Raw genomic sequence first — 17,446 nt, forward strand, 5'->3', positions numbered from 1 at the left:
CAGGACTATCACAATAGGAGTGGGGTCCCCAGGGCCAGCCAAGACAGGACTATCACAATAGGAGTGGGGTCCCCAACGCCAGCCCTGGCAGGACTGTTGCGGTAAGAGTGGGGTTGTCACGATAGTAGTGGTGTCATCACGATAGGAGTGGGGTCCCCAGGGCCAGCCCTGGTAGGACTGTCATGATAAGAGAGGGGTTGTCACGATAGGAGAGGGGTCCTCAGGGCTGGTAGCACTATTGCAATAGGAGCAGGGTACCTGAAGCCAGCCCCAGTAGGACTGTCGTGACAGGAGCGAGGTCACCAGGGCCAGCCCTGGCAGGACTGCCACGACAGGAGTGGGGTCCCCGTGCACCCAGGGGTGGCCCTGTCTCCCCCCATCCCCCCTGTCCTCACAGGCCTCAGGTCCTCGCCGGATCCCTGCCAGATCCCTGCCGAATCCCCGCCGGAGCCCCGCCGGAGCCCCGCCGGATCCCCGCCGGAGCCCCGCGCTCCTGGTGGGCAGCAGGGCCGGGATGGATGCGGACGGAGCCCTCGATCCCGCGGCGCTGGAGCGGGAGCTGCGGGCGGCGGTGGCGGCCGACGAGAGGCGGGAGAGGGAGAACCAGGCCAAGCTGCGGGCCCTGCGCCAGCGCCTCCCCTCCTACCAGGAGTTCAGGTCCGGCGGGGGCCGCCCGGGGCAGCGGGGAGGTTTCGGGGTTTCCCTACCCCAAAGGGCTTTGCCAGCGCCGTCACCAAGTGCCGGGTGCTCCTGCCGCGGGGCCGCCCTGACCTCACGGGTGGGTTTTGAGCCCTTTTGGAGCTCGTTTGGAACTTCGGTGGTCACCCGGCGGGTTTTGAGCTCAAACCTCGCTCCCGGAGGCGGTCGCACTGATCGTCGGTGCGCTCTTCTCCGGGTGACCGTGAGCGCGGCTTGACAGGGCAGCACCCTCAGCTTCGGGCTTCCCAACAAGGCCACAACCCTGTGGCACAGAGCCCCGCTGGGGCAGAAACCCAGCCTTCTTTAAGATTTGCCCCCAAAACAGGTTGCCGGGGTGGGGGTACGATGTCAGATGTTCCAGCTCCAGGGCAGGTCCCCATGGTGGCCAAGCCGGAGACCGGCAGTGGGACGGCTCGCTGTCCCCTCCTCTCGCCCTGTTCCTGGGTGCAGCACGCACCCTCCAAGCCCTGCCAGCCTGCCCTGCCCGCCCTGCCCCCCGCACGCCCCATGCCGCGGCGGCGACGCAGAAGAGGGTGACGCCGGTCCCTGGGCGCCCCACCCAGCACCTTCCTGCTCCCAAACCCGGCGCCGCCTTGTCCACGGTGGTTCGGGAGCAGGTTGTGGCCCGGGGATGGCAGGGAGGCTCCGCAGAGGCAGCGCAGGGCTCTCCCAACACCCACCAAAGTCCCGGATCCACCTCTAGATCTCTCTGGGGAAATCCCTGTCCCTTGACATCCACAGACGGATCTGTAGGTGGATCCAGGACTTTGACCACCCCTTGGCAGACTTACACAAATTCACAGCTGCATTCAGTCGTGCCGTCTGATCCCTGACAGGCAGGAAAACACTTTAAAATGGTGTTTTCTCCCCCGACCTTCTTGCCGTCCCTATAAAAGGATTTCTCAGTGATTTAAAGCTGTTTTATCAGTGTATTGGTAACGGTAGACGTAATCTGAGGAAGGTAACGGAGCAGCTTCTCTCTGTGGGTGCCGCGTCTTCACTTGCGTAGCCCACACTAGCATGGGAGCAGAGACCTGGACCTCTTCAAAGATCTCCTGCCCGTTCTTGGGAGGCCTAACTGCAGGGATTCATCCCACGGGATGCGAGGAACCACGCGAGCCACCGAGTCTGGGCTGCTGTAGTTAGTCGCAAATGTCAGTGTAATAAGATGCTGAATTCAAATGAATCCGCAAAAATGTACCTGCCCAGCGTGCTGCAAGCTACGGAACAGTCCCCAGGCCCTGTAAGAATTTAGGGTCTTTCCTCTGGAAGTCCCAAAGCCATAGAAACTGCAGCGTATTGTAAGAGAAGGGAAGGAGGAAACAGTTGTGCCAGTTCCTCGGGCCCTGGCTCTGGAGGAACCGTTGGGTGGAAATGCCCAGCTCCTGGGGAGCGAGCCATTCCCCGTGCTGCGGAGGAACCACGGTGCTCGGTAGCAGTCCAGCCTACGGGGAAATTCCTGCCGTGTTGATCCTGACGACTGGATTAACACTGAGGTGTGAGGAGGATGTGCCTGCCCAGTGCCCCATGCGATATCTTCTCTTGTCCTCTGACCCCCCTCTGATGGTTCATGATCTCATTTGAATCCTGATCTTGTTTGATAGAATCACAAGGTGGTTTGGGTCGGAAGGGACCTTGACAGATCACCCAGTCCAACCCCGGCCAGGGGCAGGGACATCTCTCACCGGATCAGGTTGCTCAAAGCCCCGTCCAACCTGGCCTTGGACACTTCCAGGGATGCGGCAGCCACAGCTTCTCTGGGCAGCCTGTGCCAGCGCCTCACCGCCCTCATCGCAAAACATTTCTTCCTTATGTCCCGTCTAAGCCTGCCCTCTGTCAGGTTAAAACCGGTGCCCCTTGGCCTGTCACTGCAGGCCCTGGTAAAAAAAAATCTCTCTCTCCCTTGTAAGCCCCCTTTAAGTACTGCAAGGCCGCAGTGAGGTCTCCCCGGAGCCTCCTCTTCTCCAGGCTGAGCAAGCCCAACTCCCTCAGCCTCTCGCCACAGCAGAGCTGTCCCAGCCCTCGGACCATTTCCGTGGCCTCCTCTGGACCCGCTCTGCCCGGTCCATGTCTGTCCTGTGCTGGGGACCCCAGACTGGAGGCAGGGCTCCAGGGGGGTCTCACGAGAGCGGAGCAGAGGGGGAGCATCCCCTCCCTCGCCCTGCTGGCCACGCTGCTTTTGATGCAGCCCAGGAGACAGTTGGCTTTCTGGGCTGCGAGCGCACATTGCCGGCTCACGTCCAGCTTTTCATCCACCACTATCCCCAAGTCGTTCTCCTCAGGGCTGCTCTCAATCCATCCATCCCCCAGCCTGTGCTGATGTTGAGGACTGCCCCAGCCCAGGTGCAGGCCCTTGCACTTGGCCTTGTTGAAGTTCATGAGGTTCACATGGGCCCGCTCCTCCAGCCTCTGGTCCCTCTGGATGATGCGTACGGCCCAAACTCAGAAATTGCCTCGGAGAAGAAGCTTGAAACTTCAAAGTATTTGATCTTGCTAAGTATCCCATCCCCTTCTCATTGCCTGCAGGAACATTGTGCTGGCATCACACCTGAAGCCCCTGGAGAAAAAGGACAAGACGGGGAAGGGGAGGAACGTGCTGTGGAATCCCTGTGCAGCCCGTGCCAAGGCCCCGCAAGCCAACGACATGGAGATACCCCAGGTGAGGGAGACGCTTTCCGGGACTTTGTCAACACCTAAAAATTGGGTATTATTTTAAAATGCAAGAGTTACAGAAATATCTCTACATGTGAGCAAGCCCTCAAAGTCTCCAGGAACACTGGTGTTTAGACAACCCCAGTGTTCAGTCTTGGCCCCTACTTTGTGTTTGGTCAGAACTTGCACCAGCTGCCTCAAGAAGAGTCTGCTTCAACCCTGTGGGACTCTAAGGCCAGCTGCACAGCGTCGGACCAGTGCTCCCAATACCCTGATGGTGGCCAGTAACAGATTCTTGGGGAAGAGTGCCCTCCCTTGACCGCACTCTTCCAGCTGGCTGCAGTTTAGAGACCGAGCGCCAGCATTGTGCATCTGGATCATCACATTTAATAGCCACAGACCACAGATCTTCTGTGAACGTAGCCAGTTCTTTTTCACCCCACACTTTAATTATGCATGATATGGAAAAGTGCTATTTTATTTTAAACCTGCTGCCTGACGAATTCGCTGGATGTTCCTCGTTCTCCAGCTGTGGGAAATAGTGACTCAACATTTTCTATCCAGGTCATTTGTGATTTGAGTGACCTCTGTCCTGTCCCCTCCGGCGGGCTCTGCCCACGCTGGAGAGTCCTGGTCACTGGACGTGTAGCCAGGGATGTTTCCCATAGATGTTCCTCATGGATTTTTTGACACCGAATTTCATTTGCCTGTTTATTATGAAATCCTTTTGCAACTCTTCTAGGCAGCTTTGTGTTTTCTTGGACTGAGCAATGATCTCCCCAGAGCAAATTCTGTTCCTAATCCCATTAGCGCTTGGGCTCTGATCTCCAGGGCTTCTCCATTTTGTGTTTAGACACAGCCTGATGTTGCTGTGCCTTGTTCTTGCTATCTGTATAAAAGCCTAAACATTTTAATCCTCCTTCCGTCTGTGCATCAGTTAAGTCAGTGGTGATGAGTTCAGCAGTTCAATTACGTATTGTATAAAACAGGATTTCCTTTTATCTGGAGATGCCACACTGAGCTTGGGTCTCTCTTTTAGCGCGAGCTCCCTGCCGCAGACCGTACGAATGCAGTATGTTAGGAGACGCTGTGTTAGGGCCATCTGCCTGTTTTCTGGGTTTCACATCTCATATCTTTTATTTCCTCACCCCTTTGATTTGCCTCATGGTGCTCGAGATGGAGCAGAGGTTTGCACTGAGCTACCCCAGTCTCCAGGAGATCCCTTCCCGAGCAGTGATGGTGGATCCAGACTGGGCAGCGTGTCTGGTTCTGGTTAGGGTTGGGGTTACTCCACTACTGGTCCGTGTTCATCCATGCTGGGCTTCAGGTTTTGTCCATTCTTCCATTATTTTCCCCTGAAGTTCTCTGGTTTCTATGGGGCTTGAGGAACCTGGTATTTCTTTGTCTTTCTCCATGTTTTGCCACCTCAGGAGCTTCATGCAGCCCTTTGTGCTATCAAAGCCTGTATTAAAAACATCTCAGCCATCCACAGGTTGATCGAGGGGTGGGGGGGTATAAAAATCTTCAAGTGGAAACAAAACAAAAGGAACTGGTAACTGTTTTTTCCTTCAGGAACTGGATCAACTGCCCGGAACCTCTGCTGAATTTTACAGAGATTGGCGCAGATGCTTAAAAAGCAGAAAAGAAAAATACCAGCTCTTGCTTGAACTCGGGGGCGAGGCCTTGGGCAGAATCTTTCAGGCTGACTTGGGCTTTGGCCTCCTGGGTGAATTCCTTACGGTGCTGGCAGAGAACGTCTGTCATGAAGACAGAGACGCCGTCCTTCAGATCTTACAGAGCCTTTCGGGCACCAAGCGCTTCGGGTTAAACGTGGATCTTCTGAGCGAGTCAGAGAAGGAGAACAGCAGGGATTTGTTTAGGAAGCTGCGGAGCATGAGCGGGGATTATTGGACCACTGGCCAGCCCAGTGGCCCAGCCAGCAGCAAAGCAGAGAGGGAAGCCCACGTCATGGACACTGGCCTGCAAGAAGAAGCCGAGGAGAAAAGGATAGTGATGGAGCTGATGAAATGTTACCAGGTCACCTGAAGGAGCAGAAGCACCAGGGTCGTGCAGAAACAGAGTGCAAAAGAAGCTCAAAGCTTGCCTTTGGCATCACTGTATGAGACAGCTAAATCAGATACTTCTGGAGCATTGCTGTACCTTTCTCTGTAGCTGGGAGCCACCCAGAGCAGTAGTTCTGCACAAATAAAGGTTAGTTACTGAGAGGACTGTGTTGTGATCTCTGGGGCAGGGTGTCCTCACAGAATGGCTCCGTGAGAATCTCTCAGATGAGGAGAACAAAGACCAACTAGGCTGGTATTTTTGATGGAGAAACCAAAACCCAAATAGTCCCTTCCCTTTTTCATCTCTGTCTGTTGTCACTCAGAGGATTTAAGAAATGTAATCAATGACACTTTGTGTTTAACCGTGCAGCCGCTGAGGTTAGAATGGGCTGATGGAGGTGGCAATGCAGTGCAAGGTGGCGTATCTGGGACTACCCCACCAGCTATTTTATTGTTCATCTACCCCAACCAGCAGGCCATGGGGTAAACCTTAGAGATCCTGTCACCTCATGGTCCTATGATCTCAGACACTATCTGATTTGCTGAAATTCCGCATAAATTGAAATTAGACAGAACTGGCAGGCATCAGTCCAACAAAGAGACTCTCCAGGACTGCCTAATACTGTATCTAAATTGAGTCGCACTTCTGTTTTGGCTGCCGACCAGAGAGGCCTTCATATGGCACAGCTCAGCACCTACCCACGAAGCTCTCTTGCAGTTCTGGTCTGGGAGGATCCTCAAGCTTCTCCCACATGTGCTGAGGCGCCCAGTGTATGTTACAGTGCTCAGACTCCCTTGAATTCAGTTCAAAAACAACTGTCAGGTCCGTTTTGTTGCAAAACCCAGCTAGAGGAGCAAAAGGTAGAGTCAGCCTGGCAGACTATAACCATCCCTCTCCCACCTTCTCGGTAGAAACCACTGGGCACCTAATTGCTTATCCTCTGCGGTCTGGCACTTGAATGTTGGGCTTTGTGGCATCTATCTTGGGGACACCTGTGTCCCTGCCATCTGTTGTGGGTGCCATTCTTCTTGCCTTTGCATAACACTTGCAAACCTGAGGACTAGCAGAAAGCTGAGCACTGAAGTCTTAAACAAAACAACGAAGATCCTGGAGTTTCCCAAGGTCAGGATGGAGGATGTTGGTGCAGGAACGGCCCCGGCACGGCAGTTACAGCTCTGGTGGGAACAGTCACAGTGCTGTCAGCAGTCCGGGTGCTCAGAGCTTGCACTCACATCCTATGTCAAGGATGGGAGCAGCCTGCTGCGTCCCCATCACTTGGGGAAAGGCAAAATCACCATGGTTTGGTGAGAAGACTCAGGAGAAATGAAGTACAGGAGAAGTTGTGTGAGCGTTTATGGGAGGACAGGCTGTTGGACCAGCTGGGATCAGTTTCCCAATCCGTCAGTTCATGGTCTGAGCTGAGCGTCTGCTTAAGAAGTGCCAAAAGCTGAGCTGAAGGTCCAGCCAGAGTCAGTGGGGAGCAAATAGCTCACCCTCACCGTAGGAGAGAAGCATTTAAGGCCTCCAGGGCTGGTTCCAGCATCAGCCCAGGCAAGGGTGATGCGAATGAAAAGCCTCGCTCAATCACTTAGCGAGGAGGAGTCTCAAATGTTACCTGCGCAGAGGGCTTCAGCACACAAATCCTTGGAAAGCCAACAGGGAGGATGTAGAAGTCTAAATACCATGTTTGAAACCTCTTGTTCTGGACTACGGAGGTCAGCTGCCATCAGAGGAGGGTGTTATCTGGGTGCGTTGCTCTCAGAGGGATCAGAGCAATCTTTTAACATTTACTGCACGCGAGTCTTTCAAGAAAACATCGGCAGTTCCCTTGTCCTCACCACACTGCATCTTCCCTCTGTGGCTGTGCTGCATGAACGACCTGCCTGCTCGTTGTCCAGGGCACGGACAACACTCCAGAGCAGCCGGGAGAGAGGAGAGGTTCTAGAGTCCGTGTCCCGGGGGACAGCCCGCCCCAGGGCGGGACAGAGTGCTTCCCAGCAGATATTCGGCTGAGATGGGATATTTCAGCCACTGTTTGATCCCTGCTGTCAGCCACCTGCACTGCAGACGGGGGGGTCACTTGCAAACCCCATCTTTGCTGAGCGAGCTGGTGTGCACACCATCCCTGCCCCGTGCTGGCACTGCTAACCCCACGCGCGGGTTCCTGCCGTCCCCGCTGAGGACGTGGTGGCTGGGTTGGTTCTGCTGACTGCAGAGACCGCCTGGTGCGATGGTGACGAGGCTGCCAGGAGCTGCCGTTCTCCTCTGCCTGGTAGATGTTCTCCACGCTTTTGCGATTGAAGAGAAAGGAGATGTGTTCAAGAGGATGGCTTGTCCCGCTTTCCTGATGTTCGACAACGCCGCTTACTTGGCTGACATGACCTTTGAGCTTCCCTGCAATTGCAAACCCGAAGAGGTCTCTTCTGTCGTCTGGTACTTCCAGAAGAACATGGGCAGCCACAAAACCATGGTCCTGACGGACTTTGCCGGCACTGTGGTTGTCGACTCGGGCCATATCCACGCGGGCAGCGATGTGCTGAAGCGTTTCAGTATCCGGATGTTCAGTCTCATCGTTTTCCGAGCCCAGGTGACGGACTCGGGACACTACCTGTGCGGCACTAAGAAAGGGGACTTCTTTTATGGCTATGACGTGGATGTGCAGCCCACGAAGCACATCACGGTGGCTTTTGTGGACAGAGGCCAGCACGTCCAGGATGACTACACGAAGAAGGTCTTCAGCCTCTTCACCACCTTCTGGGACTGGACCAGATGTGACCGCTGTGGGGTGAGAGGCGAGCAGCGGCGGATCGGGCTCTGCTATGTGCAGAGTGCCCAGCTGCACCCTCGCTATCGTGCCGCCGTGCCCAACGTCACGTCCTGTGGCTCAAGGGCTGTCCCCGCCCGTTTCCAGCGCGCCGGCCGCCTCCGGAGACCCGAGGTGGCCATCCGGAGCTGCCTGACCCCTTGCCTGAAGGAGGAGGTCCCTGAGGAAGGCGTGCAGGCCATCTCCAATGTCATTTCCAAGGTGGGCGAGAAGCCCTGGTTGCCCCACGTCCCCACGCAGTTTCACAAGCAGCCCATTGGAATTGACCTGATCATCGCGTGCCCAGGAGCCCGTCCTGAGCATGCCGTCGCCTGGGACAAGGACTCTGTCCGGCTCTACCGCTCCCGCTACCTCATAGGTGTCAACAAGAGCATGCGGGTCTTCATCGACCACGGAAACCACCTGCACATACAGCGGGTCCGGGTCAGCGACAGAGGCACCTACTTCTGCTGGCGGGAGGGCAAGATGGTGGCCGGCTTCCGTCTCAGTGTGATGTACCGGCGCCGGCGCAGGCGGACGCTCAATGATCCCGAGACGATCTACGCCGTCAAGGTGATCGGCACGAGCTACGTCCTCATCAGCATCATCTTCATCGTCATCCACGTGTGCCGCTGCTGCTGGCGGGTGTTCAGGTGCCCTGGTAGGACATAGCATCTCCACCACGGTCCCGACAGGTCACTCTTACACCTTGGATCATTCTTGTTAGAAATCTCTAATATTCTGACCATTAGAAATCAATGTGACCAAATTCTGCCAGCACCTGCTTGTCCTCCCTTTTGGGTCAAGAGCATGATAGCGAGGACCGATGCGGAAAACTCCCCGAGCTGCAGATTGGTACGGCTTGGTAGGGACAGGCGGGCATTTCACACCCTCACGACTTGTTCCTGGCTCTGCCGCTGGCTTGCGGTGGGGTTTTAAGCTCAATACAGTCCTTTTCAAAAGAATACTTGGAGTTGTTGCAAGATTTTCTGGCCAAGCTCTACAGACTTCTCGAACTGCATCAGTGATTTATTAGAGCTGGTTTTCTAAGAGGCTGCTAAAAAGATCCACCAAACTATTTAAATCCAATTAATTCTTGCTTTTCTTACCCTTTTTTTTTTTTAACTGTTTTTCATTGATGGGAACTTTGAGTGCCAACATTTCAAAACGCTCAATGTTCCTTTGAGCTCCTTAGCTGGAGCAAACCCATTTTTTTTAAATCTTTCCTTTTTGAAGGGGAAAAAGACATTTCCAAATGAATCTGGTGGAGCTATTCAGAAATTTCTCTGGTGTTTTGTTTTTTTTTTTTAACTTGCCTGTCTCAGCACAGACTTGTGAGTCGATATTTATGCCTGACAAAAGATGTCCTGCACAGAGGATGGCATCTCCGCAGGGTTTAGATGGCAACTCGTTTGCACCTCAGCGTAGAGCAGGACTTCCCCGCGGAGCTCATCTCCACTCCTTTTTTCATGGACGTGGCTTGGCGATTTCAGCTTTCCCAAGAGAAATACCACTGTCCGGGAGGCCGGGCAGCCTGGAGGGTCCCAGCGATGCTTGGGCACTTGCACCACACAGGTGATGTGCAGGATCTCCACTCCACCATCAGTCCCGACAGCTGCAGCCGATCCCAGGAGCTTCCCAGGAGCCGCAGCCTGGGTTCGTGGGGGGAAGGAGCTGGGTTTGGGGCTGAAGACCCCCGAGCAGATCCCTTCTTCCCCTCCCTCCCTCCCTCCCGGGAAGGGGATCTCTCCCACCCTGCTGCCTGCCTGCCAGCTCCAGGCAGGTTGTGCCTGCACCCGCCTCCCCTCTGGTGCAATCCCTTACGGGCGCTGACCCATGAAGCGTTGGCCATGCCTTGGGGTACAGCGCTGAGCTTGCGTCCCCCAGAAACTGAGCCCAGTTTGGCCTCCAGAAGGGCCTCACCACCCCAGCTAATCCCAGATAACCCATGGCACTGGCTGCGGAGAGGTGGATTGCAGGCACGACCGTGGAAGCACAGCGCTTGCGTTAGCTTTATTTCTCATCTCAAGCTGCCGCGGGCGTTAGTGCATTAATTCAGTAGCGACGTGGGCTGCAAAGCTCCAGGCGGAGGCTGCTCGCAGGGGACCGAGCCCCCCGGGCCGCCACCATCCCACCCCAGATACCAAACCTGGGCAGCACCCGGGTCTCCTGTCACGTCTCCTGCCCCAGGAACGGCCTTTCTGGAGTTGGTAGCTGCAAAGCAGGCTCAGCGGCTGAGCCAGGGGACGAAGGGGACAGAGGGGACAGAGGGGGATGGCATCCGAGTGGCATCCCGTGTGCTCATCCCAAAGGACTTATGGGGTATGAGAAGCGCTGCTGGGTTGTTGCTCCGACGTTAGGTGGCATCAGGGCAGGTTTCGCTCATGGTCAGTAGCTAAATCAAAGGTGGGGACAGGGGCTGCGGGGAAGCACCGGGCTGGGTGATGGCCCCGGCTGGGCCGGTGGCATGTGCTGGTCCGGCGGGAGGACGGACCGGGGGACAGGGCCACGTGGAGCCCAGGGACAAGGGATCTCTTCCACCCCATCCTGAATGCCCATGCAGGGGGTGGGCCTGGGCTCCATGTGTGGCAGGGACTGCGACGGGGCAGCCCCCGGTCCCCGGCCCCCCTGGCTCCTAGTGTGAGCCCGGGTGGGACAGGCGGGATGAGGATGGCTCCGTCTGTCCTCCCCCGTCATTCCTGGGTTGCGGGAGGCACCTCCTGCCCTGAGAGCACCCATGGGTGCCCCGACACCCTCCTCCTCTGCACTCCCCTCCTCTCCATTTTCACCTGCGTGGGACCCCCCCAGGCGAGGGGCCAGGCACACGGCCGTGGGTCACCCCTCGCCACAAGCCCTTAGGACCGTTTTTCCCCACCACGGCGATGGGGACACCTTGGTGGTGGACACCCAGTGGGGGTCAGGACAGCCCCATGGCACTGTGCCAGCAGAAGCCCATGAGGCCACCCAGCCTGCCGTGCCCACCACTGCTCCCACCCCACAAACCACCTGGGACGCCCCAGCATCCCCAGAACCCCTCATTATCCCCATTTCATCACCCTCTTACGCCATCCCGACAGCACCCTGCCTCTCCATCCTCCCCTTCCTCCTGCCCGTGCCTCTTGGCTAAGCCCACCCGATGCTCGGTGACAGGGAAATGTCCCTCACGAGCTGGTACCTTGTCCCCTGCAGCCCCCCCAAAGATGCTCGGGGTCTGGGTGCACCAGGGAGATTCGGGGTGGCCTCCCCGACCAGGGAGAGGGCAGCAAGGTGGGATGCAGGGAGAGATGCTCTTGGCACCGTCATCTTGTACGACTTGTGCACGGAGATTGAAACAGGACGGACTCTCTCCCTGGGCACTGGCGAGCTGGAGACCCAGGGCGAGCGCAAGCACGGCCCCAAAACCACCGGTCCCTCCATGCCGTGGGAACGCAGCAGCATCCTGGCCAGGGCAATCGGCTCTGCCCGGTACCACTCGCCTCCCCCGGGCATTGGCAGTCAGACGGGTGCTTTGCCAGCAGCCAGCCTCGAACAGGGTGTCAGCGGTCCCGGGAGCACGGGGCGACGTGGGAGAGGCGAAGGGCAGGCAGGAAGGAGATGCCCCCTGCCAAAGCACCCCCGGCTCCTCCTGCGCCCCGTGCCTGGCCGTGGGGCTCCCGCGCAGCATCAGACGAGACCTACGGAGCTACGGCTACAAGCATGCGGCTGCTGCAGCTCGCCCACCCTACGCCACCTCCTTGTGCTCCTGCTTGGACTCCTTGATCACCTGGAGGCAGAGGGAGAGGGGCCATCACCCCGGGCGCGGGCTCTCCTCCCCGGCTGAGCCTGCCTGGGTTCTGAACAAGCTTGGGGACAGGGATGGGGACAGGGACGGGGACAGTTTTCTTTATGAGCTGCCAGGCTCAGCTCCACCATGGTCCAGAGCCAGCTCATGCCGTGCTCTCAGGGCACTGGGATCACTGGCTCCCTGCCCGGGCTGCTCCTGGGGCTGAGGGATGGTGGCCCCATGTGCACGACGAGTGACCCCCTTGGGGACACCCCATGGGGACGCAGGGGTGAAGGGGAGACAGCGTGGGTGCCACAGATGAGGACTTCCCACCTCTCCATCTCTGGTCTCCACAGTTTTGACCACGATGTTCCTCTTCAGATGGCCTTCTGACACGGATTTAGTGTCCAGGCTGGTCTCTAGGGGACATGGGCAGGACATGGCAGTGACCTGGTGCCCAGGGTATGGCTCCTCCAGCCACACTCAAGTGGAGGGGCCCAAAGGGAACAGGTTGGGCTGGAAAACCCTGAACCATGGGAGACAGTGGCCCTGGGGACATGACCAGCCTCAGGGACACTGTTGGCCTCAGGGATACGGTTGGCCTTGGGGATATATTTGGGGACATGGTTGGCCTTTGAATGTGGTTGGGGACATGGTTGGCCTTGCAGCTGCGGTTGGGGACATGGTTGGCCTTGGGGATGCGGTTGGCACTGGGGATGTGGCTGGCTTTGGGAAGTGGTTAGCCTTGGGGACACAGCTGGCACTGTGGACACGATTGGCCTTGGGGCTGTGGTTGGCCATGGGGACGTGGGTGGCTTTGGGATGTGACTGGGCTTGGGGACAGGGTTGTCCTTGGAGACACAGTTGGCACTGGGGACACACTTGGCCTCGGGGACGTCATTGGCCTTGGGGACATGCTCGGCTTGGGGGATGTGGCCATGGCACACTCCTCCCCCCATCTGGGGAGAACCCAGGAGTCCTGGTCCCTTGAGATTTGGAGGAAAACCTCCCGGTCCTTCTGGATGGGGCAGGGATGGCCAAGACGGCGCCTCCTCCCACTGAGCACCCAGAAGATACCCCCGCTTGTGCCACCATCCCACCCTGCCCCCCGCCACGCGTGGCCACGGCCTCACCTCGGATCTGCAGGTTGGAGAAGCTCTGCACAGGGATGGTGATCCTGCAGGAGCAATGGGGGGTGTTGGGAAGAGCATTGGGGTCCTGCTGGCCCCCGCCCCCCAGGCCTGGGGCAGGAGCTGCAGGGTGGTCCCCAAGCAGGTCGGACACCCTAGTGAGACCACGAGGACTTGGGGATGGTTTGGGCCACGGCCAGGGAGGGGGAGAGGGCAGGATGGAGCCCCCGGTCTGCCATCACCTGCTCTCCTCGCCCTCCAGCAGCTTGCGGTACGTGGCGATCTCGATGTCAAGGGCCAGCTTGACATTGAGCAGATCCTGGTACTCCTGCAGGTGCCGGGCCATCTCCTCCTTGAGGCTGCGGATGTCCTCCTCCAGCCGCACCACCGTGTCCTGGTAGCCGGCTGTCTCCAGAGCGTAGCGTTCCTCCAGCTCCCGCAGCTGCCTCTCCAGGGACTCATTCTGGGGGGCCAAGAGGGGAGGTGACACCCTCCACGGCCACCTTCTCCCAGGAGCTAGGGGCTCTCCATGGCGCCCATCCACCTCCCATCCTTGGGGACCAGCCATTCCCCCAGCATGGGCTGGTGGTCCCCACCGCCGTGCCAGGGAACCCCGTGGTGGTGGCAGCTCCCTGAGGCCGTGTCCCCCTCCCTGCAGCCGACGGCCATCACCTACCGAACCCCGCAGAGCCTCCAGGTCGCAGGTGAGGGCCTGGAGCTGGCGCCGGTACTCGTTGGCCTCCTGCTTGGCCGCACGCAGGGCCTCCGCATGCCGGGCGGCCGCATCCGTCAGGTCTGCAAACTGGTGGAGGGGACACATGCCATGGGGTGGGACCAGGCGGCAGGGATGTGTCCCGGTGGCACGTGGTGTGGGGACGTGACCCAGCTCTGCTCCACAGGAGGGACGTGGCCCCAGTAGCACATGGCATGGAGAAACATCCCCACTACTGCAGGGTGGTGGGACGGTGCACGTGGGACATCCCCCCAGTGCCATGTGTCCCTGGGGACACGTCCCTGCTCCCGTGGCAGAAGGGGGACGATGCACATGGGACATGCACTTGATGTGGCACTGGGGACACGTCCCTGTTCCCACAGCAGGAAGGGACACATGGGACGTCCCCAAAGGGGACATCCCGTGCTCTCTTGGTGGGACAGTGGAGATGGGACACATCCCTGACAGCCGGTGTTGCTGGGGACATGTCCTTGCTTTGTGGGTGGGAGGGATGGTGCTGTGGGATGTCACAGGGGACACGTCCCTGCTCCTGCGGGACGTGCACGTGGGCCGTGTCACTGTGAACACAGCTCCTTAGGGACCGTGCCTATGTGACTCACCACTGGGGACACATCCCTGCTCCCCATGGGGACCAAACCAGGACAGGGGACATCAGCGGGGATGCCAAACCCCATGCACCACCACCAAGCAGAGCCACCCAACCCCAGGGGGGTCAACCGCAGCCCTGAGAAGGTGACATCCCTGGAGGGACAGCCAGGCCACCCAGCCGTCGGGTGGCTGGCTGCCACCGCACCTTGGACTTGTACCACTCCTCGGTCTCCTGGACGTTGCTGGCGGCCATGGCCTCGTACTGGCTGCGGATGTCGCGCAGGGCGGCCGTCAGGTCCGGCTTGCTCGCGTCCACCTCGATGTGCACCCGCTGCCGGGCCAGCTGCTCCTGCAGCTCCCGCAGCTCCTGGGGGGACAGCGGGGGTCAGCCCGGCCCCCCGGAGCCCCGAGACCCCCCCAAGCCCCGGGACCCCCCCGAGCGGGGTTACCTCCTCATGGACCTTGCGGAGGAAGGCGATCTCGTCCTGCAGGGTCCCCACCCGCCGCTCCAGGTCCAGGCGAGCCAAGGCAGCGGCATCCACGTCCTGCCACCGCGGGGGACAGGAGGGACCGTCCCCAGGGCTGGCCACCTGGGTCTGCTCCCTCCTGAGCTGCCTGGCCCTGCCCGCCCCTGCCCAATCCTGCCTCTTTCTGCCCATCCCTGCCTCTTTCTGCCCCAGTCTGCCCATCATAACGCATCCCAGTCCCTCACTGCCTGCTCCTGTCCATCCCTGCCCATCCCTGCCCTGTCCTTGCCCATCTTTGTCCCATCCCTCTCCCTTCTGTCCCTGCCCATCCCTGCCCAATCTATACTCCATCCCCGCGCATCCCTGCCCCATCCCTGCCCATCCCTGCCCATCCCTGCCCATCCCTGCCCAATCCATACTCCATCCCTGCCCCATCCCTGCCCCATCCCTGCCCATCCCTTCCCCGTCTCTACTCCATCCCTCCCAATCCCTCCCCATCCTTCCCCATCCCTGCCCATCCCTGCCTCATCCCTGCGGAATGCTGAGCTGGGGGCTGAGCCCCTGGGGTGCAGGATGGAGGACGCAGGATCCGGCCCCTGCCCTCACCTGCCTGTAGGCAGCCAGGTTGCTCTCGGCCTCCAGCCGCAGGGTCACCTCGTCCTGCAGCCTGTGCCGGAGCAGAGGCACCGTTACTCGGCCGGCATCGCTACCCATTCAGCACCGTTACTCGTTAGGCACCGTTACTCGTTACTTTCAGCCCCACGGACGGACCCCCCGGGTCGACGCCACCCCATGCCACCAGCACCCGCACCCCACATCGGTGCCTGTGCCCATCCCACGCCCCTGCCACCGTCCCATGCTGTTCCCAGGGGTCACCCTGGTCCCTGTTGTCACCCGTGTCCCTGTCACCCCCCTGGTGCTCATCAGTGCCTGGTCCCCAGGGCTACCCTGGTCCTGGTGGCCACCCTGGTCTCTGTCTCAGTGGCCACCTTGATCCCTGGGAACACCCCGGTCCCCATCCTGGTCCCAGGGGTCACCCTGGTCCTGCCACCACCATGGTCCCCATCACCACCCTGGTCCCCAGGACAAGCCTGATCACCATCCTGGTGGCCATCCTTGTCCCTGCTGCCACTCTAGTCCTGGTGGCCACCCTGGTCCTGGTAGTCACCCTGACACCCACCCCAGTGGCCACTCTCAGTCCTGTCCTGGTGGCCACCTTGGTCCCTGGGGCCATCCTGCTCCTGGTGGCCACCCTGGTCCCCAGGACTACCCCAAGCTGGGCAGTGCCTTACTTCTGCTGGAGGCTGCCGAGGTCCTCGGCGAGGTTGTCCCTCTCGATCTCCAGACGGGCCTTGGCGGTGGCCAACTGCTCCACATGGCGCCGCAGGTCACGCAGCTCCTCCTGGTAGACGTCGGCCAGACGCGAGGGCTCCTGGTCCCGCGCCTGGTTCAGCTCCACCACCAGCACCTTGTTCTGCTGCTCCAGGAGCCGGACCTTCTCGATGTAGCTGGCGAAGCGGTCGTTGAGCTCCATCATCTCCACCTTCTCGTTGGTGCGCGTCTCCCTGAACTCCGAGTTGAGCGCTGCAGCCAGCGAGAAGTCCATCTTGCCCAAGCCCAACCCCAGGCGCGCACCCACGCGGGGACCCGGTTGGGTGCTGCGGGGGGCCCGGAGCCGGGCTGGGGGGCTGGCGGGGAGCACCCGGTACACCGGGGTGGCAGGGCCGAAGCGGCGGCCGTAGGAGGACAGCCGCTGGCTCTCCATGCCGAAGGGGTGGGCGCAATGTGCCCGGCCCGAGGGGTTTTATGGAGCCCAGGGGCCCCCGGCTGCCCCGGCGCTGGCCGCTGGCCAGGGAGCCAGAGGCCCGGCACAAAAGCCGGCCTTTGTGGCGCCCGGCGGGGGTGGATGTGCCCTGGCAGCCAGCCCGGGCGCTGCGGCACGGCCCCCTGCCCACCGCCTGCCCCCCCGGCGGGCGCTGCCGGGGCCCAGGGTGGGCCTGGGGCACACGCCAGGGCAGGAGGCAGAGCAGTGGCCATAGGGCAGCCGGTGGGTGGGGGCTGGGTGCAAGGCTGGGTGCAAGGCTGGGTGCAGTGCCACAGGGCACCACAGGCACTGGGTGCAACATTGCAGGGCACCATGGGTGCTGGGTGCATTGCCATGGGGTGCCGTGGGTGCTGGGTGCGATGCCATGGGGCAGCACAGCTGCTGCGTGTGATGCCGTGGGGCAGCACGGGTGCTGGGTGCGGTGCCATGGAGCAGCACGGGTGCTGCATGTGATGCAATGGGGCAGCACGGGTGCTGGGGGCGGTGCCACGGGGCAGCACGGGTGCTGCATGTGATGCAATGGGGCAGCACGGGTGCTGGGTGCGGTGCCATGGGGCAGCACGGGTGCTGGGTGCGGTGCCACGGGGCAGCACGGGTGCTGCATGTGATGCAATGGGGCAGCACGGGCGCTGGGTGCGGTGCCACGGGGCAGCACGGGTGCTGCATGTGATGCAATGGGGCAGCACGGGTGCTGGGTGCGGTGCCGTGGGGCAGCACGGGTG

The 17,446-nt window shown here is 59.9% G+C and overlaps 3 protein-coding genes across 3 annotated transcripts; 2 read left to right on the top strand and 1 right to left on the bottom strand.

Moving 5' to 3' along the window:
- Nucleotides 1-514: 514 nt before the first annotated feature.
- DNAAF19 (dynein axonemal assembly factor 19) lies at nucleotides 515-5,397 on the top strand (the record flags this gene model as incomplete). Its single annotated transcript, XM_082332172.1, has 3 exons — nucleotides 515-657; nucleotides 3,226-3,358; nucleotides 4,924-5,397. The coding sequence occupies 3 exons, from the start codon at nucleotides 515-517 to the stop codon at nucleotides 5,395-5,397; spliced, it is 750 nt and encodes a 249-aa protein (XP_082188298.1).
- A 2,248-nt stretch (nucleotides 5,398-7,645) lies between these two features.
- On the top strand, nucleotides 7,646-8,890 carry FAM187A (family with sequence similarity 187 member A; the record flags this gene model as incomplete). Its single annotated transcript, XM_082331675.1, has 1 exon — nucleotides 7,646-8,890. One exon carries the CDS (start codon nucleotides 7,646-7,648, stop codon nucleotides 8,888-8,890), a length of 1,245 nt encoding a protein of 414 aa, XP_082187801.1.
- A 3,049-nt stretch (nucleotides 8,891-11,939) lies between these two features.
- On the bottom strand, nucleotides 11,940-16,664 carry GFAP (glial fibrillary acidic protein; the record flags this gene model as incomplete). The annotated part of the gene is made up of 9 exons (XM_082332041.1): nucleotides 11,940-11,981; nucleotides 12,315-12,400; nucleotides 13,115-13,158; nucleotides 13,354-13,574; nucleotides 13,788-13,913; nucleotides 14,638-14,799; nucleotides 14,882-14,977; nucleotides 15,506-15,566; nucleotides 16,192-16,664. The coding sequence occupies 9 exons, from the start codon at nucleotides 16,662-16,664 to the stop codon at nucleotides 11,940-11,942; spliced, it is 1,311 nt and encodes a 436-aa protein (XP_082188167.1).
- Between the last annotated feature and the right edge of the window lie 782 nt (nucleotides 16,665-17,446).

Source organism: Platalea leucorodia (assembly GCF_965183815.1).
Source record: "Platalea leucorodia genome assembly, chromosome: 22".
Taxonomy (NCBI): Eukaryota; Metazoa; Chordata; class Aves; order Pelecaniformes; family Threskiornithidae; genus Platalea; species Platalea leucorodia.